General features: G+C 42.6%; 1 protein-coding gene and 1 pseudogene across 1 annotated transcript; one reads left to right on the top strand and one right to left on the bottom strand.

The window, feature by feature from the left end:
- Window positions 1-811: 811 nt before the first annotated feature.
- On the top strand, window positions 812-13,845 carry LOC146618643 (beta-secretase 2-like). The gene is made up of 9 exons (XM_085370053.1): window positions 812-1,356; window positions 5,463-5,551; window positions 5,683-5,899; window positions 7,604-7,735; window positions 8,857-8,991; window positions 9,304-9,405; window positions 10,986-11,135; window positions 11,234-11,402; window positions 12,692-13,845. Exons 1-9 carry the CDS (start codon window positions 1,063-1,065, stop codon window positions 12,931-12,933), a joined length of 1,530 nt encoding a protein of 509 aa, XP_085226179.1. The 5' UTR covers window positions 812-1,062; the 3' UTR covers window positions 12,934-13,845.
- A 3,036-nt stretch (window positions 13,846-16,881) lies between these two features.
- LOC146618642 (transmembrane protease serine 2-like) lies at window positions 16,882-23,016 on the bottom strand (annotated as a pseudogene).
- Window positions 23,017-23,422: the final 406 nt, after the last annotated feature.

Genomic DNA, 23,422 nt, shown 5'->3' with positions numbered 1-23,422 from the left:
GATTGTGAATTATTATGTAGTTTTAGTTTGCATTATTCTCCTGAATTAGAAGAAGCGGATAACTATTGCATTAGTTAAACTGATTTGCACAATAACATTTTAAAAGTAGATAGATAGATAGATAGATAGATAGATAGATAGATAGATAGATAGATAGATAGATAGATAGATAGATAGATTACCACAAAAAGACAACAAAAGGTTTCGGGTAGATGACAGAAAAAACAATTTGTTCTGATCACATAAGTGAAGCAAAATCTTTGGAGCAGTGTGGGGAAATCTAATTACAGTCTTTTAAAAATGGGCACATGCCCCCCAGTGCTATCAGTCCGGTTTACAGCAGTCCAAGTTGTGGAAGGAAGTCATGCATCGTGGAATCACATCACTCAGCCTGATACCAGGAGTAAAGGATGTGGTAAAAACCTACAGCTCGGCAACTGCGCCTTCAAAATAAACCACTATTCGACTGGCTTTGAATTAGATGAGACACAAATGTCTTTACATCTGTCTAATAATAAACCCCTATTAGAGTCGCTATGAATTAAGAGAGACAGAAAACCTTTTGGAGTTGTCTTATCTGGTGTAAAATACAAATCTGGCAAATCAAACACTGCGAATAAGGGAGCGACTGAAAGTAGCTTTTAGAAATGCAAAAATTGCATAAATCCCATTCATAATTTATCTAACTTTACCTAGCGTGTTAAACGCCTGTTTTGTGTGGCCGTTACAACAGTTACGTGTGCTTTAACTTGAAAGCAACTGCCGGAAGTTGAGTCTTCTGTTTGGGCTCGCTTGGCGCCGTCGTAAGAGTAGATGGAGGTGAAATTTCTCGCTGGAAATCGATCGACAGCGGACAGTTCAGTGTCACTCACACCGCGGAAGCATGTCACCATGTACGGTGTCTTTTTGACGGTGAAGCGGGATCGTTTCCATGATGGCGACCGCAGTACGGGCCAGTGTGAAAACTTGAGGAGAAAAGTTTGAGCACGGAACAGGAGTCTTTTTCTGAGACTTTCTCTGTTGTTACTGGCGTGATAAAAAACAAAACAACAAAAAACTAACATGGCATACTCAACTTTCGTTTCGTTTGGGGCATTTGCTTTGAGTTTGTACTTCGGAGTGTCCTATTGTTACTTTTCCATACCGCTGAAAATATACCCAGGGAAGTACAACGTCTCATCGGATGTGAATTTGACGTCTCTTCGGAGAGTAGCGTTAAAGTCTGATGGAAGCGGTCTCTCTCTGGCCTCTGATCCCACCGGTACCGTGAACTTTCTGGACATGGTGAATAATTTGCAAGGAGACTCTGGGAGAGGCTACTACATAGAAATGTCAATCGGTACTCCTGGTCAAAAGGTAATGTAGCTCCTGAGCTGCTGTCTGTTTTAACTCTTTTTTACGTTTCTCATTTAGACTTAAACGCACCACTTGTGTCAGCTTTCCACTTTAATCACTGTATTTGCGCTGTGTTGTGTGTGTTTTGTGTTTTTGTGTTTATTTGTTTTTTCCTGGATGCATTTGTAGTGTGTTTACTGTGTATGTGTGAATAGGGGCTGGTCCATCCACCATGTGATCCAGTGGTCAGAAGGTGGGCTGGGTGTGTTTGTTTTGACTCAGGGCCATGGATACCCATCTATACAGCACTGTGTATTTAAATATGCTTTTAAATGTCTGTGTAGGTCATCTTGAACGTTTGAAAAAATAAGGCAACAGACTAGATCTCTATTACCCAAGAGGCTCCTTCATTTCTTAAAAAAAAAGAAAAGAAAGAAAGAAGTCAGGTATCTAATCCCCAGTGGAGGGTTGCCCCCTTTGGAAGTGGTCCTCAGGGTCCCTGATCCACTTGGTCATGTGAGTCGTCACATGAGTCAAGGTGGGAAGGGTGAAACTACTGTGAGACTTCACCCCACCACATCTTGTGACCTGTTGAGGTCACCTGATGCAAGGTGTGAGTGGAGATGAAGCCTTCATCGTAGGTGGATGATAGCTGGTGTCGTAAGCCACCACCAATGTTCAATCACTGACTCGTTTAACAGCCATATTTTTTTTTTCAAGCTATTAAGTCTATACTTCAAAATATGAGGTTTAAATTTACCCCTGCAGCAGAGGGTCATGGGAAGATAAGTATGTCTAGTACATTCTTACATTTAGGCTCGCCTGGGACCACGGAGGAAGGATAATATAGCTGTGAGGGTGCTTCAGCCTTATTATAGCCTAGGGGTCTGTAGACTAAACCCCCACCACCAACACCAACACTCTTTCTCTGGCTCACATGCACTCACATGATGCTGCCTGCGAGGACCAGTGTTTCTTAGCAGGCAGCTGACAGGGATTACCAGGATCCCAGGCAGCAGAGAGCACCCCGAGAGTTGTACAAAATAGCACTTGCTCTACAGCAGGGATATTCGTTGGCTGCTATTCTTTTGGTTGCAGAACTTGGAAATGCGTACCTGTAATTTATTAGAACGTCATTTTTATACTGCTTGTTATGTAAAGCGCCTAACAAGATCATATTAATAATTGAGGAGGACTAAATCTGGGTGAGCTGGAGCTCCCGTCACTATTAAAAATACATGAGGCTTTAAGGGTGGCAGCGATTTGCCTTTGTGTTGTAAAGTAGTTGTCTTTGAATTGGAGCTTAAAGCAAAGGTGAATTATCTCATTAGTAAGTTGACCTGTTGCCCCGGGGCATCTTGAGTTAAACAGATCAGAGCTTTTAAGACTCTTGGGCAGCACATCTCAGTTTCTCAGGCTCACAGAGGCTTATCTGCGCTACCTGCCATGTCGCTGAGGATAACATTGCAGCACTTGCCAGAGTACACTTCCCACACTTCCTTATTATCAAGTCACAGCGTTGTATGCTTAATGACTTTTGTCCTAATAGAAAAGAACACTTTATAGTGTTCCCCAAAGAAGAAAATTCCCCTTTACCCTTATTACTTATCATTATTCAACAGGTAAATGTATAACAACAGATTATCAATCATAAAAGTCAGTCAGTTAAGCAAATGTCATCAATGCATTAGCACTGGAACTAAGATTACTATTCAGTTATATTCAGCATATTGGTATTTTAAACATGTTTCTCTATTGGGAGGAGTATGTATGTGTCAGTGGTGGCTCACCTTTAGAAAACATTAAATCAGAAAGGGCGCAGTCTTTATGGTGTTTTTTTATTACAGCTGTGTGTTTCCTACTTTGTCAGAAAACTTTCTGTGCAGAGAACATTCACAAAAAGTTAATGACACGTTTAGGGGTTTGGCTATTGCCATTTAGTTTTTTGTTTCTTTGTTTTTTGTTGAATTGTTCACATTTGGGTGAGATTATGGAGTGTTTTTTTTTAAGGCTAGCTCGCTTGTTTAGCAGAGTGGATCCATATTGCTGCATCAAGCATTAAAACCACCTGAAAGCTGAACTTGATACAGATACCTGCTAAACAGCCATTTTTATTATTTGTTCGCGTTTAAAGTCGTTCTTGCACAATTTCCAGGATGTTAATATTACGGATGTGTGAACATAATTGTAGGCTCAGACTTCTTTAATTGGTTTATGATGCACAGTAAAGATAGAGGAAGCTTCACCTCTTGATCTTCTAGTCTTTTAGTGAAACCTTGCCAGCAGAGAGCCATCTGCTTTGGTTCAGATTGTTTATGCGGTGGCAAAATGTCGTGTAACTCGATACTATTGAGTTATACTCTCAATATTATTCTAACTAGATGATGATGTGATTACAGGGCCGCGGTGTTCAATGAGGCACTATTCAAATCAGCCACTAATTGCGGCGTCTGTTAGCATGTGGCACACACAGGCTGAGTGTTGGCTGGAGAGCCTCACATCTGCTAATTGGTACAAACAGGTAGCAGATGCACGCTGCCTCCATGGAGCTACCGCCAATTAGACAGCGAACGCTCAACTGCAGACTGCCTCAGCAGGGGAAGAGACTTGCCTGAAGCTCTGAAGCTTGACAAAGGGAGGATAGTGTGACTAGTAAAAAGATAGGTGGTGTGGGGATAAGGAGCTGCCCTTGCTTTCCCTTCTCGCTATTCTCCTTCACCACAGGATATCAGAATTTTCCAGTCAGGCCTGTTTGACTGGTTCAGGCCTTGTGTGAGTGGCCTGCTGCCATCTGCTAAGGTGGCAGAGGAGTTTTGGATGGCACAGTGACAGTGGTGGGACAGGAGCCAGCGCAATGAGGAGGAACTGATAAGCCCGGCTCAACAGGGGTTTCCCATGGCTGAGTGAACCAGTCGATAACATGTGGTTGATAATTACAGACCTGCTTTCATAAAGGCCAAATGAACCTGAGCATGCCGGTGGGATGTCGGCTACAAGGAAATGATTAATTATGAAAGTTTGCGCTCATAAGCAAACAGTGTAGCGTAATGGTCAACAATGGTCAACAAGCGTTTATCTGAAATGTAATTTAAGTAAACTATTGCCCGCTGTTGTGGTGCGCCTTAATGTAAAGGCAAACGCAACGAGGCGACAGTCGATCAGTTGTTGAAACCGCTGTTTACATTTGAACATGTCTAATGAGCTGCTCAGTTTTCATAGATTGCCACGAGTCTTTGTTGCTGATTCATCAGGTGGCGTCGGGGCATTAGGTTTATGACCCCCGCCTCGGTGGCGAATGCTTGCCAGCGAGTGTTAACATGGCCACAGCTGAAACATGAAGGTGACAGAAGTCTGCTGTTTATTTGTTCCTGTTCATTGACTCGATGCCTGGAAGACAACTTGATCTCAAGTGCTGTTAACTCGTCCCCACTGTTCACATGACACATACCAAACAACTGGTTAGGTCATACAGTCATGAAAGCAGCTTGAGGCTGTCGTGTTTGACTCTCAGATCACACATTCAGTGAACACTTACGTCCGAGGTGCATTGTTAATGACGAAGACCTTTCACACCAGTTTGTCCAACACTAGAACTGAACCAAAAGTAGTGCCGTTGCAACTTCATGTGTATCATTTCCTCTCATGTGTGCTGCTAAAATAATGTTTACAGACGTTATCAAAAATGTGTAATTAATTTTAGCTGCAACCAAGCTGCGTTTTCTTCCTCCAGAGAAAATGTCCATTTACGGTTCTATATGAATCTTTCAGATGGGCACGAAACGCCCCTAAAAGAGATATAACCTTCTTTATGTTCGGCTATTTTTATGGCCCATTTCCCTCTCATTGTTTCCTTGAGAACTGTTGTGTAATTTACCTTTTGTGTTTTCATGCTGTGGAGAAATTTCTCACATCTATCTTTCTCCCTTCTCCTCTAATCATATCTGCAAACAAACTTTAATGTCTTTTTAAAGCTTAAAGGCTTGTGAATGCATCCCACTGTGCTTAGCTGTCATTCTTTTCTTTTTTTCTTTTTTACCATGTGATTCTGGGGCCATGTAAGTGGGGGGAGGGGGGGTAACAGATAGCTGGAGTGATTGTTAAAACAAACTGTGCCTTCTGTTTTCCAGCTGAACATCCTGGTGGATACGGGTAGCAGTAACTTTGCCGTGGCTGCAGCTCCACACCAATTTATTACTCATTACTTCAACACTGCACTGTGAGTGGCTGGAATACTGCCTGCTTGCATTTTGTAATAACTGTAGTATAACATAGTAAATACATTCAGTTTTTGTTATATATAGCTTTGTAACTGTTTACATATTCTGTCTTCTTTTCTCCTGCTTTTAGTTCCAGTACCTACCGTTCAACCGGTCGCACTGTAGCTGTAAGGTACACCCAAGGCAACTGGGAAGGTGAGCTGGGAATAGACAGCGTCTCTATTCCCAGAGGCCCAAACGGGACCATCAACATCAACATCGCCGCCATCCTGTCTTCTGATGGCTTCTTCCTCCCTGGGATCAACTGGCAAGGCATCCTGGGATTGGCCTATCCTGTGCTGGCACGGGTACGGGAGATACTCATTTACAAGTTTGCGTAAAGTTATTAAGCAAAGTCATTGATTTCTGCCCAGTGTGACATTAACTAGTAAGAAGCTGTTTTACACTCTAATGAAAACAAAGACGACACTCAAAGGACAGACGTTTTGGCGCACTCATATGTGAATTGTGAAAAAAATGGGGATTTGATTTATTTCATTTGTGTTCTGTTCAACCGTTTTCTTACACTTGTCCAATTCAGGGTTGTGGGGGCCTGGAGCCACTGTCATAGGGTGAAAGGCGTGGTATACTAGACAGATTGCCAGTCTATCAGAGGATTAACAGAGAGACACATTCAGGTCTACAGCCATATAAAAATCGCCAGCTAACCTAACATGTATATCTTTGGACAGTGGGGAAAACAAAACAAAGTACCAGCTGGTGGATTTGAACCCAGGACCTTCTTGCTGTGAGGCAACAGTGCTACCAAAAGCACCACCGAAGTGACTATAAAAGCATTGATTACTAAAATAACATAACTAATTATATTGAGTGAATCCTCAGAGCTTGTCCGGACAGGCAACGTCATTCTCACTTACATGCCTCCCACTCCTCACATCACATATCAAACACCCTTCCAATTTAGCAGTCTACTTAAGCTGCAAATCCTCTGACTGCTGCCCTGAGTCACTGCTGTTTTAACCCCTGGAACAGCCCCAGCATCCACCTGTGTTCTCCGTGGGATATTTGCTCCTTACTCGTCAATTTCTTGGTGTGTCATATTTGCAGAATGTCATTTTTGGAGCACAAACACCATACTCTGGTTGAATTCTGTTTCTGTATGAATCGTTGCAAAATGATTTGGCTAATTAAAGTGCTGTTTTCCATGTATGTGGAATTAAACACAAACCTAAGGATGAGAGCAGAAGGAGGAAGCAAAACCTGAGAAAATGTGAACATGCAGGTTTCACAATGTGACAGCATTGCATGGCTTCCTGCTCGCCTCCATTTCTGTTAAACCACTGAATAACTTTGCGGTCTAATCTTATCTGAATGTCGTCATCCACTTTTCACATGAAAGAAGAAAACTTGTTTGTGATATAATTACAGGAGTGTGTGTTTTTCTTATAAAATGATGGGGTGAGGTTATGTTGTTGCTGTATTTTGTCATCTCTTACTTCCATCTCCCCTTATACCATAGATGTGAATTAATCAGTTTTCTTTTTTCAAAAGAAGAGCTAAATCAAGGTGCTTTACCCAGTGTCAGCTTTTTTTAACAGATTAATCTCGTCTTAATGGAGCGTTAAAGACGTCAGCGCAAACTGCACAATACGTACCTTCATTCTGCGCTGACTGCAACAACCTTTGGAATCAAATGTCAGTGATTGTGGAGCCGATACGCTTACACTGACCACTTTGTGCTATTGGCGACTCCTGAGTGCTGAGGTTGAACTTTCTTCCAGGCTGTTTGTCATGCATGACATGGTGACACTGTGGAGGAAAACAGGAGTGAACATATCACAGTCCAAACTGATGATACACCGCTGTCACATAAAAACACATTTCAGCATTTCCATTCAATAGAGCTGATGTTTGAGGTGATTGATTTTCTACGATGTTGTGTGTGAAGCTTTTACAATCTGTGTAGTTACACAAGCTAAAGGTATGAAACGCAAGTGTAAAGGTTTCACTCGATCAACATTATTTAACACCGTCTCGTGTGTCTCCACCAGCCTGACTCGTCCGTGGAGCCCTTCTTCAACTCCGTGGTGAGACAGCTGGGAATTCCTGACGTCTTTTCCCTCCAGATGTGTGGTGCTGGACTGTCAGCCGGCAGCGAAACAGACACTACGGGCGGCAGTCTTGTGAGTAGTCAGAAGTAACACCCCAAGGAGGAGTTTGATTAGATAAAAACATTGGTTTTAAACAGTCTTTATATTTTGGATCTCTGTCTGAGATTTTGATAGCTTGTGTGTGTGACCAGCACCTTTTTATAAACGTCATAGCTGATGTCCTTCATGTCACTGTGTTTCCACATTGGAAGGCCTTTCTACTTTGACTGGAGCTAATTAAGCTAAGATAGCATCCTGCTGAGAGCAAGTCTGTCGCCGTAATACTTTCGACCTTGGTGCCTCGCTCACCGCATCTCCATCATGTGACCCGCTGGTGCAGACAGATGGATAAGATGGCAGGGTGCTTGTGCGTGTATGTGTGTTTATTGACTGTGGTCTGTCAGAGTGTGGGCACGGGGATAAACATTTGCTAGAGTGTATTCTTGTTGGATATTTAATGTGGCACACTTGACCTGGTGATGATTGTGTGGTTTTATTCCTTCACAGTGGTGAAAGTTTCTGCCCGAACATCCACTAAGAATGTTTTAGGCCACAAGTCATATGCTAAAAATTAGAGATTCTCACACAAGTCAGATACAACGATGAAGCAACAACATTATATATCAAAGAGGTCAAAGGTCACAGGGATATCACAACGTTCTGTGAAGCACTTCTGACTAATATTGATTAGGATATTAAGTAGATCTAACTGTATCGATATTTGTAACAGCTGATTTAAAAAAGGTAAAAAGGGAGACGGTGGAAACACCATAGTTTTTCCACCACATGGCTCTCTGCCACTCCCTCTGTTAGCAACATGTTTGGAATGCCACAAACAAAAGCCGAGCAGAGCGTGAATGAGTACATAATAACTATCATAATGCACAAATAAGTACACATAACAAATGTTATGGAAATCTGTTGTTTGTGTTTTGAGTGTTTGGGAAAAAAAACAATTGGCCGATATGTCAGAATTAGATCACTAAGTATCGGTATTTATCTGTCTTAAGAATCCTATTCCTATCAGGCTCTAATTTTAAGTTTAGTTAGATACTGAAGTGGTGAAGCTAAACAGATATGTAAACTGCAACTTAGCTGATTTACTGAGGCAAAAAAAATAAAAGGCAGTAATTCTGGTTATCTTCTTCTCTTAGATAATGGGTGGGGCTGAACCAAGTCTGTATCGAGGCTCAGTGTGGTACACCCCTATAATAGAAGAGTGGTACTACCAGGTGGAGGTGTTGAAGCTGGAGGTGGGAGACCAGAATCTGAATCTGGACTGCAGAGAGGTAAAACTTCACGGTCTGAATCGCTTCTCTCACTGTCTGATCCTAACTCCACACTGCACTATTTCAAAGTGAACTGTAACTTTGACTTGGAAGTTGACTCACAGCACTTGATTAACTTGCTGTGTCAAGGTTAAAACACTGAAATGTAAGAGAAGCTGAGTAGGAGTGCTGCAGAGCAGTGTAATCCAGTTTGTCTGCTTGTGAAAGAACTTCCTCATTTTATATTCTTTTGTTTGCTCAAGGTCCTCCATAGGAGTCCGTTGCAGCGAGAACAAACCCTACCGCACGTCACTCTTTCTCTCTTTCTTTCAGTATAACATGGATAAAGCTATAGTCGACAGTGGGACGACTCTGCTGCGACTTCCTGTCAACGTCTTCAATGCATTGGTAGAAGCCATCATACGCAGCTCTCTGGTATGCTGCCTCCGCTCCACAGACAATGATGAAACATGTTGTCAGAGCAAAGATATGCAGGGGAGAATAGCACACACTCACTGTTCAAGGACGTAGTAGCTTTAAGTGGAGGGATCGAGGGTTTTTTTTCCTGTTATAAAAATGTGTGTGTGTGTGTGTGTGTGTGTGTGTGTGTGTGTGTGTGTGTGTGTGTGTGTGTGTGTGTGCGCGCTCCATGCCTTTGTTTATTTACCATTAGGCTTTGCACATTTCTCACCTTTTTGGAACTGCACACAAACAGTTCCCAAGGTTAATTTGAACTTGGAGGCAACATTTTCAATTAAAGCAGCCACATCCTTGCAGATGAATACATCCATCCATCCATCCATCCATCCATCTTCATCCGCTTTATCCGGGGCCGGGTCGCGGGGGCAGCAGCCTAAGCAAAGAGGCCCAGACCTCCCTCTCCCCAGCCACCTCCTCCAGCTTATCCGGGGGAATACCAAGGCGCTCCCAGGCCAGCTGAGAGATATAATCTCTCCAGCGTGTCCTGGGTCTGCACCCTTTTCCGGCTGAGAACCATGGCCTCAGATTTGGAGGTGCTGATCCTCATTCCCGCTGCTTCACACTCGGCTGCGAACCGTTCCAGTGCGAGCTGGAGGCCCTCACCCGATGAAGCCAACAGAACCACATCATCTGCAAAAATCAGAGATGAGATTCTGAGGCCACCAAAGCGAAAGCCCTCCGCCACTTGGCTGCGCCTAGAAATCCTGTCCATAAAAATTATGAACAGAACCGGAGACAAAGGGCAGCCCTGGCGGAGCCCATCACCCACCAGGAACGAGTCCGACTTATTGCCGGCAATGCGAACCAAGCTCTTGCAACGGTTGTATAGGGATCGAATGGCCCGTAGCAATGGGCCAGACACCCCATATTCCCGCAACACCTCCCATGCTATCGTGCATAGATGGAGCGCTTTAGGTTGAAGTTGTAAAATGTTGCTTTTTTTGTTTCTTTCTTTGTTTTTTTGTTTGTGTGTGTCAGCCGGTACATAAAGGTACATAAAGTGCATGAGGCAGTTAAACAACTCCTTGGTGGCAGAGCCCCTGGTGTTGATGAGGTCCGCCCCGAGTTCCTGAAGGCTCTGGACGTTGTAGGGCTGTCCTGGTTGACACGCCTCTGCAATGTTGCGTGGAGATCAGGGGCAGTACCTGTGGACTGGCAGACCGGGGTGGTGGTCCCCATCTTTAAGAAAGGGGACCGGAGGGTGTGTTCCAACTACAGGGGGATCACACTCCTCAGCCTCCCTGGGAAAGTCTATGCCAGGGTGCTGGAAAGGAGAGTTCGTCTGTTAGTCGAACCTCGGATACAGGAGGAACAATGCGGTTTTCGTCCAGATGAATACAAAGTAGGAAAATGAAAGCAGAACATCAAAACTTGTTTTGGTGCTATGTTGACCTTCTTTTTCTGTCTTTATCCTTTTTATCCTTCGCACTGTCTCTTTTCTGTCTCTGTCAATTTCTTACTGTGACTGTCTTATTTTCTTTTTCTCTTTCCTCCTGTGTTTTTTTGTTTTTTTTTTGTTTTTGTTTTTAATTCAGATCGAGGAGTTTTCTTCAGGGTTCTGGGAAGGCACCAAGTTAGCATGTTGGATGAAGGGAGAGAACCCCTGGAGGTTTTTCCCTAAGCTGTCCATCTACCTGAGGGCCACGAACACCAGCGAGTCGTTCCGCGTCACCATTCTGCCTCAGGTGCCAGGCACATATATAATCATATAATCATTCCTTCTCTAGAGCTTCCATCAAACAAAGACAAACTCATCTCATCCTCATTTCTTGTCATCTCACAGCTTTACATCCAGCCAATCACGGACGTTGACGGCACGCTGGACTGCTTCCGTTTCGGGGTGTCGTCGTCAACAAATGGCATGGTGATCGGCGCCACTGTTATGGAAGGCTTCTACGTAGTGTTTGACCGCACTCAGCGGAGACTGGGCTTCGCACTCAGCAGCTGTGCAGGTCAGGGTTCATACTGGTGCCACTTACTGCAGTTACATGTCTGTAAATATTTCGCTTTTTATGAGAAACTACAGCAGAAATCCTAAAGTACAGAGTAAACCAGACATCAGCTAATGATAACTTACTGACAGGCAAAGTCCTAAAGTCAGCCACTTTCAGGCTCCCTGACCAAGAGCTCAACACAGTGTCCTGTTCACTGAGATCTAAACGTCAACGGTTAAGCCTTCAGTGGCACTTCCTCATAGTTCTGTGGAAAAATGAACTTTGGCCAAGCCTCCCTCCCTAATACTAAAGTACAAAGTTCATTTTTGTTGTGTACTGAGCAAACACTTTTGTAGGCTTAAGGTTGGAGGCTTGTGACAGCATTTAATGTCTAAGCAGGGCAGGTAAAATAAATAAGAAAGTTAAATGCCATTGTTTAAAAAAAAATGATGCCTGAGCCCGTCATCGAAGACTACGAGCAGCAGTGTGCTTGATTAAAAAGCTGGGATAAAGTCTGGAGCCTGGCTGTTTAATGCTCTGTATGTGAGAACAAGAATTTCAAGACATCCTGAAGCCAATGTAAAGATTATAAAATAGGAGTGACGTGAGCTCGCTTGCTGCAATGTGTTAATGGTCTGTGTCATTTGGAGGCATGAAAGAGAGCATTTATCTAAGCAGGTAAACAAGGCAATAATTGTGCATGAATAATTTCTTCCAGTTCCACCAAATTCAATTTAATTTTATTTTTATGGGCTAAATCACAACAACAGGAACCCTCAAAACGTTTTATATTGTAAGGTAAAGACTACAATAATACACCGAAAATCTCAGCAATCAGATGACCCCATTTGAGCAAGCTCTTGGTGACAGTGGCAAGGAAAAACTCCCCTTTAACAGGAAGTAAATGTCAAGCAGAACCAGGAGGGCAGCCGTCGGCCATGACCGGTCGGCCAAAGAGACCATATTTAGCAATTTCTAAATGTTCCTTAAACGAGGAAAAACAGGAATGAAAAATAGATTTTGCACACTTTTAAAAGCAACAGTTGTTCAGTTAAATGTTTAAATGTTTAAAACGTTCATTTGCTCATTGTCAAGATAGCCTCAGCTAGCTCTCAGTCCAGCAAAAGTTCTCTTTACCTGTCTTTCCAGCTTTTCTCAAACATTAGCTCACAGTCACAGGTTAACTCTTTTTATTTGGCACTTGTTAAATTTGTATTGAATGAGGGCGTATGAGTGATGCTAACTTAATGCTGCTTTTTTGGTTTTATGAGATCATGTTATAAGACCTCTCTCATACGTCACTGCAGTGAGCGATGGGGTGGCTCTGTCAGAGATCGAGGGACCCTTCTCTGCAGCGGACGTGGCGGCCGACTGCTCTGGCGGCCCACTGAAGGAGCCTCTTGTGTGGATGATATCTTACGCCCTGATGGCAGTCTGCGCGTTGGCCCTCCTCATCCTGCTGCTCATGCTCATCCTGCCCTGCAGATGCGGAAACCGGAACGGTGAGATCACGGACGAGTCCTCGCTGGTACGACACCGCATCAAATGACTGAGAGGGCAAAGTAGAGCAAACCCGGGGAAGGGACAGTCGGACAGTGAGCAGAGCGCCTCCACGAGAGGCTGCACCGACCAGTGACACTCGACTTAGGATTTTTAGACTGGACTCATCAGCTTGGCCCACAGAGGCAGTCGCACAGACAGATCAACTGCCTCTGAAGGGGAAAAATCCCCAGAACAATTCTTTAAAAAAACAGCTGTTGGTGGTGAATTTGTATTTTCTTGTTGGTTTTTTTGTGGTCGTTGCCTTAATCCACCTACACAGGCTGGTGGAGGCACTCAAATCATAACTGGGCTTGTTCTAATTAAAACTGCTAAAGGTATTCTGAGAAATCTAGAACTTCAATAACACTAAAGATTAAAATTATTAAAGCAGTTAATAAGTATACACACACTAACCATCACAGCAAAGAACAGCTCAGCGGTGCAGACAATCACAGCACATCCAGAAGGAAGGATAATAACACTGATATCATCTCCATGCAAAAGGTGTTTTCTAGGTTTCTAAGCCTTATAAACCAAAAGTGCCTTTGTTTTTGGTTTTTTGGGGGGGGTTCAATCTAATGCCAACAACGGGATCTATTTCTTGGATCTATTTTGAAGTTTTCCACTCGTCTGTGGAGTCAAATGATTACCCAGAGATATTACATAAAAAATAAACTAATTAAAGTAAAGCTGCTCACTGGTAATAGGAAGAATATGAAAAGTTAGACTTGTGTTTACAGCGCCTGTAGTGCCTTTGTGGTCTCGGCTCTCTGCTAGAACAGTATCAGCAGTTTGGGACTTACTCTGCTGAATTGCACTTCCAAAGTCGATCAAAGTGTTATATAAAACGAAAGATCAATATTTCTCCTTCTGTAATGTAGTTTATTATTTTAATGTAGCTATACCCATTCTGTATACCCTCAGCTTTATATTTAAGTCTCTTTGGATGTGATTGTATCATCATCATTATTATTATTATTATTATTATTATTATTATTATTATTGTAATTATAATTATTCCAGATCTTTGCTTTCTGAGACTAGAATTCAAAGGGTGTTTATACTGCACATTTTATACAAATCATATACAGAAACACTTCAGCATTGATTTCCTTTGTTACTTGTGAGCTTCAGTTAACGTTCTAGCAAAGCAGACATTCCTGTTAGCAGTAAAAAAGAGATAAAGAATCAACTTATTGAATGTCATTTTGCAGTCTGTTCGCACCAGTGAAATAAGGTCCAAACACAGTCCACAGAAGATGCTGCGCCACAGTTCAGCCTCATTCAGCTTCCTGTAATCTGACCCAAGCTGCACTAACATGTCGGAAAAAATGTCAATTTGTGAGACTGTTTCACTGAAAGCACACTTGAATCTAAAACTGCTCGCTTATTTATGAGTGTATTTTTTCTGTGCCAAAAATTGTAAACTGTGTTGTAAATAAAACAACTTGTGACAAATCAAAGACATAATCGTTTTTAAATCATTTTTATTTCTTTTTGGATGAGAAATACAACAAAATAAAACGTACTTAAATGTAGCTTATAATAGATAAAGTAATTTCAAAAAGTAACAAATTATGAAAAAGGAAATGGCAATAATTCAATGTAAGTTTTTCTCTGTATACGTGTCGGGTTGATACCTCTGTAAACAGAAGTACAATTCATCTGGTTGTGTTTGAACATTATCTGCATGTAAGTTGCTAATAGCAAATATTTTTATGCTAACACAAAAGGTCAAGATGAATATAATTACTTCATAATCATCACAATATTAGAGCTGTAACAGTTATTATCTTGATTAATGGTTAAATGTCTCTCAGTGTAGCCTTGAGCCGCTCTTCATTTCTGCTTAATTTGCCAAAACACGTGTAAACATAAGTAGAAATACAGTAGATAAGGCAAAAACAGAGTTTGTACAATTCTAACAAGCTTGAAAGATGATGTATGTCACCACCTTTACCCGGTTTTAACACCGAGTGAAGACTAGGTCTTTTTTTTTGGATGTCTTGCTGCATAAAACCTTTAACAAAAGGCTGTACTATATTTTCTAAAAAGCTGTGACTGGCTACAGCTGTTTTACCTTTATTTAAGAAAAAAATAAGAAGCAGTGTCATTGTGGTATTTTAAAAAGCTGTAGCTTAATGCTACTTGATGTCAGTGTTGCTAAGCATACGGCTGAAACGTACACTGATACAAATGATTGATTAGAACAACTTTTAGTTGCCACTATATGAGCTCATCATTTGCAGAGGGACCTGTTGCTAGTTTAGTCTCTCTGACTGTTTCTGAGAGTAAAGTACACAAGTTTCACGACTCAAGGTGTGCTTGGTAATTTTGATAGCTATTGAAACGGTTGTGGGGCGGAAAGTGGCTTTAAAGAGCCTTCGCGATTTTTGGTGATTAAAGTTCAGTCATTTAGTTGCTTTACTCCAGCCCATTCACTAGCTGAGACCACATCCTCATGTAGGTTTGGTATTTCTAGTAGATAATTGCAGATTGCACGAGCATGAATTGAGGCTGCTGTTTGGGGGAAGGCCTCAGAGGGGACTTCCGGGTTGGGCATATCCCGATGTGCTAATGAGAGGTGAATGAAGTGGAAAAAAAGGAAGTGTGTGGGGTTGTTTATAGACTGAGGGCTGTGAAATTCAGATAAATGAGCCAGTACACACCCAAGAACCCAGCCCCAGATACTGAGAACCATCAATACACCATTGGGTGGGGGCACCAGCCACTGGCTGGGAAATAGGCCCCACACCTGGGGGAGCCTGACATGTTCTGAGAGAGAGAGGTGGAGTCTAAGACCTGACCTGAAACATAGATATTTACTGTGTAACCCTCCCCAAGACCTTCGGTGTCTACATGCAATTTAAAATTGAGAAGTGGGCACCGACACCAGAGGTGAGGCTGAATGAACAGACTCTGGACGCTGTTCAGTGTGCCCACCCCGAAGGCCCTATATGTATGTGTCATGAGAATGAAAGTAATGAGAGAGTCTAAACTGTGGAGGAAAACTAAGGTACAGGCAGCCATGAGGGGGGAGAGAAGGAGGGCCTCCCTTGCACCTCAGTGACACACCTGCATCCCAAGCCCCTGCGTGTGTGGAGGGGGGAGGAGCCAGCTTCCTCGCTGACCACCAAGGGCAGGGAGGCGCAGGCCCATACAGCCCATGGCTGCAGCACCATCGACGCCCAGGGTGACCCATCCGACCACCCCACTCTTTTGTCTCTTTTAGCTAGGTGCTGTTTTTAAGCTTATATGATTCACAACTCAGTCTTCAGTGGCTTAACAAAATAAAAACATTGCTCTGAAAATGATCAAGTACAAGTAATGGAGTCTAAATGAGTGAAAAAGCAGCCAATGTCCAAAGAAAAACCTTTAAAAACCTTCAGAAGACCTGGAGAACTATTGATCAAGACCACTTTATAAAAAGTAGGAAAGACAAGAAAGTATGCTCACACTTTGGAAGCAAAATATGAAGAAATGAGGAGAGGATCAAGACTTTTGCACAGTACTTTGTTTGCATTTTTGTTCCTTCTTTACAAGAAAAAAAAAAGCTTTGTAATCCTCTGCGGATGATAAAGGCGAAGGATACCAAAGACAATGAAACATAATAATGTCAGGGCACGGATTAACCTTTTGGCTTGTCAAACACTCGAACAAATACGATTAATCACACACAACACTCATATTAATATCCTAACTTGGCGTCAAGGCCCTGCTGTGATTCAGACATACGGTGTTTATCATTACATCCAGCCTCCAGGTCAAGCTGTACAACTCAGAGCACCAGATGGGTAAACCTTCTTATAACATCTGGTCCTCCAAAGAGATTAAATCAAAAGGTACATAAAGTGCATGAAATCACACAGAGCGAAGTTAAATTTGACTTTTAATCAAAGTCTAATCTTTCTTTATATTTTACACTTTGCCTGTTCATGAGTGCCATTACAAAATCTCAAAACGAATGAACCTTCATCTGACGGTGGATCCAGTCCGGGAAGTATGCGACGTTGCCGTAAACACCCGGTGCATCCTGCCCAGCGTGCTGTTCCCCCCAAATGCTGTCACCTATGAGCCACCATACTCCATCCATCAGGGACACCAGAGGGCCGCCGCCGTCAGCCTGAGACACAGTTCAGGAACAAACAAAGGGCAATACTAACTTACAGTGACTTTGAGAGGCTACATGAGGACTTTTGAGGACAGTTTTAGGTCTTTCATGGATTTCTGAGGTCAGTGAAAAAGCTCTAAATCATCCAAATAAAAGGGGATATAATAGTCAGCTGCCTCCTCTGGGCTCTAACTGTACATTCACTGCTGACTGTATAAGTGGATTGTTACCAGGCACAAAAACGAACAGTTTATTTAAAACGGTTGCTGCACACAGAACATAGTGCTGGACTTGTTTGAGAGCGCCGCAAAAGCAGTTACATAAGAGCATGAAAATGTTTTGGATTCTTTGATGAACAAAAACTGCTTTTATGCGACGGTCTGTTTGGACTGGCTGAACTGCAAACACTATTGGAGCGCATTGTTCTGAGTCTGCATTCAGAGACTCCATTCCCACTAAAACTGAAGCATTGTAACCTCGAGGTGGGTCACACTGTGGACCTCTGACACTCAAGGACACTACACAGCTAAACTGATTATCATATCCTGGGATATCCTGTTCGTGTAGGCGATGAAACTGTTGCACTCTGCAGCATCTATGAGAGACACCTGAGCCTCCATCAGGTATGGAAAGACAGAGTCTGTCAAAAAAAAACAAAACATAAATTAATATATAAAATAACGCTCACACACTCTCCTCTACGTTCAATCACTTGACAATGAGTGCAGGACTTTGATGCCATCTAGTGGTAGTAGGCGGCAATGAGCACCAATACTGATTCACTAACTACAGCTGCCTCACCATTTGCTCTGTGACCAAATCGTGTTATCCAGCACTTGTGATGAGCAGTGACTTTCAGGCCCACGTTTGGGAGGCACAGGTCCGATGTGCCTGAAGCCTACCAAGGAGTAAACATCAATGTGTGTCAATGTGTGCACTCTTACAGCCTCTCTGTACACAGACTGCCACTGTGTGAACAGCTTATTCACACAGAGGGTTATACTCAGCTGACAGCTTGCTAGTTTGCTAAATGTAACGCTTACTGAAGTAACAGTGCCAAATGCATCCACTGAGGATGTGCATCTTCCAAAATGTCAACAGGTCTCAACAAAAGTTATTTAAAACTTCTATGGATGCACTTTTAACAAAAACGCCTTATCCTAAAATATATGGTGCCATGACTGGCTAACAATGCCTGGTTATTAAGACTTCTGGTTGAGATTAAGGAACTGGGGGGGAAAGACAACTGATTAAAACATGTTAATATGGGATTAACTTTGCTGAGTCCAGCTTAGATTTATGCAGTAAATCTGTGGCTGTAAATCTGTATAAGACAAGATAAGATATACTTTACTTATCCCAAAGTGGGAATGCAGCAACTCAAGATTAGAAACAGCCTAAAAGTAGAATGAATATAAACACAAGCACAATAACATAATATACAATCTGGCAAAACAGAGATATCAAGATAAAACTACTATAAAGAAGCTAAACAGACTCATTGGCCACTTTATTAGGTACACATTTCAGCTGCTTCTTAAAGCAAATATCTGAATCATGTGATGTATATGGGTCATATGACAGCAACCCAATGCATTTAGGCATGCAAACGTGACAGGGTGCTGAAGTTTGAACTGAATGGAGAATGGGGATTTAATAGGTGATTTAAGGGACTTTGCACACGAGAGTTAACTCATATTACTCGTTACAATCAAATTATGCAGAAGAGCATCTCTGAATGTGCAGCACATCGAACCTTGAAGCAGACGGGCTACAGCAGCAGAGGGTCACACGGTCAGCTATTGACAGGAAACTGAGGCTACAGTTTGCACCTGCTCAACAAAATCAGGCAGTAGAAATGTTGCATGGTCTGATGTGAGCCAACATTCAAATAGCAGGTTCAGATATTTTCCTTTAAACCAGGGGTATTAAACATGAGGCCCAGGGACCAGATTTGGTCCAGCATTGACCTCAATCCGGCCTGCTGGATGGCGTTGGGAAAAGGAGGACATAAATGTGGGAATTTTAACTGTATTTTCACAAGTTCTACAGCTTTAATAAAAAACAGTACACCAAAGTAATTAACTAATTGATTTCTGTAACTTTATACATTTATTCTTACAATTTAAACCCATGCTGACAGATTGTTTTAGTTTACTAAAGCAGCATTTCTTCACCATGTAAGAAAAACTGAGAAATAATGTTGAAATCACCCTTTTTTTTGTCCTATATTAGGGTCTCTCATTTATTAAATGTGTAGGTAAAATTTTTAAACTTACAGAAATCAGATAAGATGAAAGTGGGCTGTATGTGGGCCGCAATATAAAAGACTGGTTTCTTGAACATGGCAGTGAGTTCACTGAACTCAAATGATCTCCACAGTCACCACATCTCAGTCCATATTAAATAATAATTAATAACTTCAATTAACTAAAAGGTGATTAAAATAATGTAATGAAGGGGCTCATCATAAGCACCTGTTATGTCCAAAGGTTGGGAGAGCCTCATAAGAGCAATGTCATTTTTCAGGGTCTGGCTGTTGTAGCTCTCATGAGTTATAATGCGACGCACCGAGTAAGCAGGGTTAAACAGAGGGCCTAATGGGTCCACTATCCCAGCATACTGCCCAGTCTGCAGGACTGGTGGCCCTGCAAAGGTGGGGGGTGACCAGCAGAGATTTGATTAAAGCTGGATCAAACCACGGTTACTGAAGGGTGGTGAAGGTGAAGGTGGAGGACTCACCAGGTCACACACTGAGCGGCGGTGACTATCCAGTAGGGGGAGACGATGGCTCCTCCACAGCGGTGAGAGCCGGCAACCTGGAGGCTGACTTGCCAGGGCACAGCCCCAAGGGAGGCCAGCTGTCCTGCAGAAGCCTTGCTGGAGTTCACCCTGCTTCCACAATCTGAAAAAGGAGGCTGCTGTTAGAGCATTCTACAGCTACAGGCTTTCAGAGAGACAAAACTCAATAACACACTGAAAAAAACCAGTGTGATTGCAAGGAAGAGCCTTCAGCTATCCTCAACTATGGAAACAACTCCCAGATTGGATTCAGGAGACAGACAACCTCCTGCTTTTAATATTAGGCTTGAAATGTTCTTTTTGATATGCTGGATGCACTCCACTACTACATTAAATCATTAGTAATTAGCAACTTTTGGTTCTCACTATACTTTGCCTGTCTTGTCTCTCTCTGCTCTCTTCTCTTTCGCCTTATCCCCAAACTGAGCCTTGTTCTGCCAGAGGTTTCTTCCTGCTAACAGTGAGTTCTTCGTTCCCACTGTCGCTCTCACTGAGGTTTGATATTGTAGAGACCCTACACTATTAGAAAGAAACCTCAGCTAACACACCGCTTTCTGTGATCCAGCACATGGTGACAGTGGGAAGGAAAACCTCCCTTTTAACAGGAATAAACCTTTATGTGTTTGTAATTCACTTGCCAGGTGAAAGGTTGGTGGTTTGTTTCCAGGGGGTTTACCTTATAATATAAAGCACCTTGAGGTAATTGTTGTTGTGATTTGGTTCATTTCTAAGAAAGTATAAAGACATACTAGTACAGTGCAATGTCAACACCATGTTGTTAGGACATGTACTTCTAAGGATGGGAGGAAAAAAGACATTTGGAATGAGATCAGGTTAATATCATATCAATATTAGCATTTTGACACAGGTTTATCATTACCAGCTCACTCACTGTAGGGCAAGTTGTTGCAGTATGGATGCCTGAGGGTTGAAGTTAGACTTCACTAGTAAGAATCCATCATTAGCATCAGCCCTTTGCTGGCCTGATTTAAAATACGTGCCCCTGTCAAAGCACAAATTGTAAAAAAAAAAAAGAGCATCGCTTGAAAATCGTTCACAGAGCAGCTTTTGTTTCATCTCGGACTGAACTAGCTGAGCATCTCACCTGATGTATCCGATGCTCTGGCAGCTCGCTCTGCCCTTCTCCTCGGTCCAGCCATGAGAACCAACAGATTTTCAGGCTTTACTCTGAGTTGAGTAGATCTGAAGCAGGAAACTGGAGCCGTGCAGCCTCACTGAGCACAAACAGCAAACACAAGCGATGACTTGGCATTTTGTCACAAGTGGAAAGTGGGTGAAGAGGCAGCCAGTTGAGAGTGAAGCACACAAAGGACTGGCAGTTAACAAGGAAAGATAAATGCTTCAGTCTACATATTATCTCATTATCTCATCATGAGGAATATGGATGATTCCAGAAAAAACAAACCTATAAAAGCATCAAACTGTTCCGTTGTATAAACTCTGACCTTGTTTTCAAAGATTGGAAATCCAGATGAACAGAGTTAACTTTCTGGGATTCTCTCACCTTCTTTTATTGAGCGTGCATCAAGATAACAACTAATGAGGCTACCTGGGAACAGGTCAGCAGCACCATTGGGCGTAAACAGAGCGTCACGACTCTGTGAAGAAGTATGGTTTTAGAGGATTTTGGGGGGATTTCATCATCTATTGACCATAATTCAGAGAAGTCTCTGTAGGGTACACAGTTGAAAGCTGGGTTTGACACCCCCAGGTGGCACTGCTTTAAAAGCAGGCATGATCCTGTGATATAAATCCCTGCAATTGATCAGTTATCCTAAACACAAGTGTGATCCAAGGTAAACCTCGAGTCATGCTGTTGTCTTCTCTTGGCTCCAGCTCAGTTAAGATTGGCTAAGGTGAGCTAAAAATCTGTTCTGTGGGAATTTCCATTTTTTTGGAAATCCCAGAGAAACTTCATCTGCTGGCTAATAAACAGAACGGATGATTGCATGGGGCACTAGAGCACACAGTGTGGGTAATTTACACATATGTGAAGGTCTCATTAGGGCTTAATAATATATTCAGCTTTTAGGGCAGCATAACACTTCCATGGAGAAGATGTCTTTTCCAGAGATGTCCTTAGTTTTGTTCATTTCTGCAAGACAATGCAAGGTGCCAGTAGTCCAGATGAAAAATGGACCCACTTGCAGTCCAGACCTGTCCCCCTTTGCAAATATTTTGTGCGCTATGAAACAAAAAATGCAACAAAAGAGGCTCCGAAATGAAATCTTGTCAGTGCGAGAATGGGAAAGCATTAAACTTCCCCCCCAAAAAGTCCACATTTCATTTGTTGTTTTCCAAGTTTTTCTTTTTTGGAAACCAGGTTCTTATCAGTGTGTTTCATTCAGCTTTATTGAACAAATCTAAAGGTGGAGGACAGAGAAGCTTTTTCTTCCCACCATGAAGCTGCTTACCACAGTTAGCTTCGTCCTGCCCTGCGGGACAGTCTGTAACCCCATCACACCACTGGGACTCCCACTTGCGGTTCCCATCTCCACATTTAATCCCATGAATACAGGATGAAGAAACTGGAATTGAAGACAGGAACCAGAAAAAAAAAATCAGTCTTCCAATCTCACTAATGTTGACTCAGTTCACTAAATAAATCCTTCACTTACAGTAATAGGCAAGGAGGACTCCAGCCACCAGCAGCAGCAGCAGCAGCAGCAAGGAGATGACAGCAGCAACAGTGAACTTGATGCACCTGTGTTTGAAATCTGACAGAAGAGCACTCACCGTGACTGGAAACCCACTCACACCCAGCTTCACGATTACATTTTATACACAGAACAGTTTCTAATGAGACTTTTTGTTACATGCGTCCAAATGACGTGCCTGGTATCTGTACAGTCGTGTAAAGTATTCAAACTGTATTAAAAGACACTCAAATACCTTTGTGCTTGGGGATGGAGGGACTGCTCTCAGGCGGAGGCTTCAGCGCCACATTGTGAACATACTGGGGTTGAACATCTGATTCGGCGAGCGCAGGAAGTTTCATCTTCTCATATTCACGGATGAAGTGAGGACAAGCGTCCAGATACTTTTGGCAGAGCAACAGTGTTTTTGTAAAGTTACAATACTTAAAATAAATTGAAAGCAGGTCTTCTTCTCAAGGCTGATTAAATGCAGATTAAAACTCACCGGATTGGTGGTCATTTTCGGTTTAATCATCTGTATTTTGAAAAAATTGAAATAAAATCCCCCTGTGATAACTCCAGCAGCAAGCTTTCACTCAGATAATCTCATCCACATCACTGCCAGCACCTCCGGCATCTCCTCCCAGGCTCCGCTCTGCTCATTCTCACATGGATGCGATCAAATAAAGAGTTTGTATGAAAACTGTCACGCCTACACTTCACACAGCATCAGTTTGTTTCCCTCCTGAGCACACAGCAAAGACAATGACGAGTTGGCGAGTCTAAACATGACACAGGTGTTATCTGCTTAAGTGTCAGAGCAGTGAGTGAGTACTGTAACGCCGAGTGTGCAGTGGAAAGGTACTGAAAACATGATGTATAGGCAGGTAGACACAGCGTGTTTCAGTGATGCAGTGGCTGAGCGA

This window comes from Diplotaxodon limnothrissa, linkage group LG14, assembly GCF_057381915.1.
Source record: "Diplotaxodon limnothrissa isolate DT_005_m linkage group LG14, D_limnothrissa_male_GT1.1, whole genome shotgun sequence".
Lineage (NCBI taxonomy): Eukaryota > Metazoa > Chordata > Actinopteri > Cichliformes > Cichlidae > Diplotaxodon > Diplotaxodon limnothrissa.
The sequence above is the reverse complement of the archived record's forward strand: the minus strand, read 5'-3'. Positions and strand labels throughout refer to the sequence as shown.

Excerpts from the sequence above, each read along its gene's own strand:
- LOC146618643 (XM_085370053.1), top strand. The coding sequence starts at position 1,063 with ATGGCATACTCAACTTTCGTTTCGTTTGGGGCATTTGCTTTGAGTTTG. Across the intron at positions 1,357-5,462 it reads TCGGTACTCCTGGTCAAAAG|CTGAACATCCTGGTGGATAC; the intron begins GTAATGTAGCTC and ends TCTGTTTTCCAG. Across the intron at positions 11,403-12,691 it reads CGCACTCAGCAGCTGTGCAG|TGAGCGATGGGGTGGCTCTG; the intron begins GTCAGGGTTCAT and ends ACGTCACTGCAG.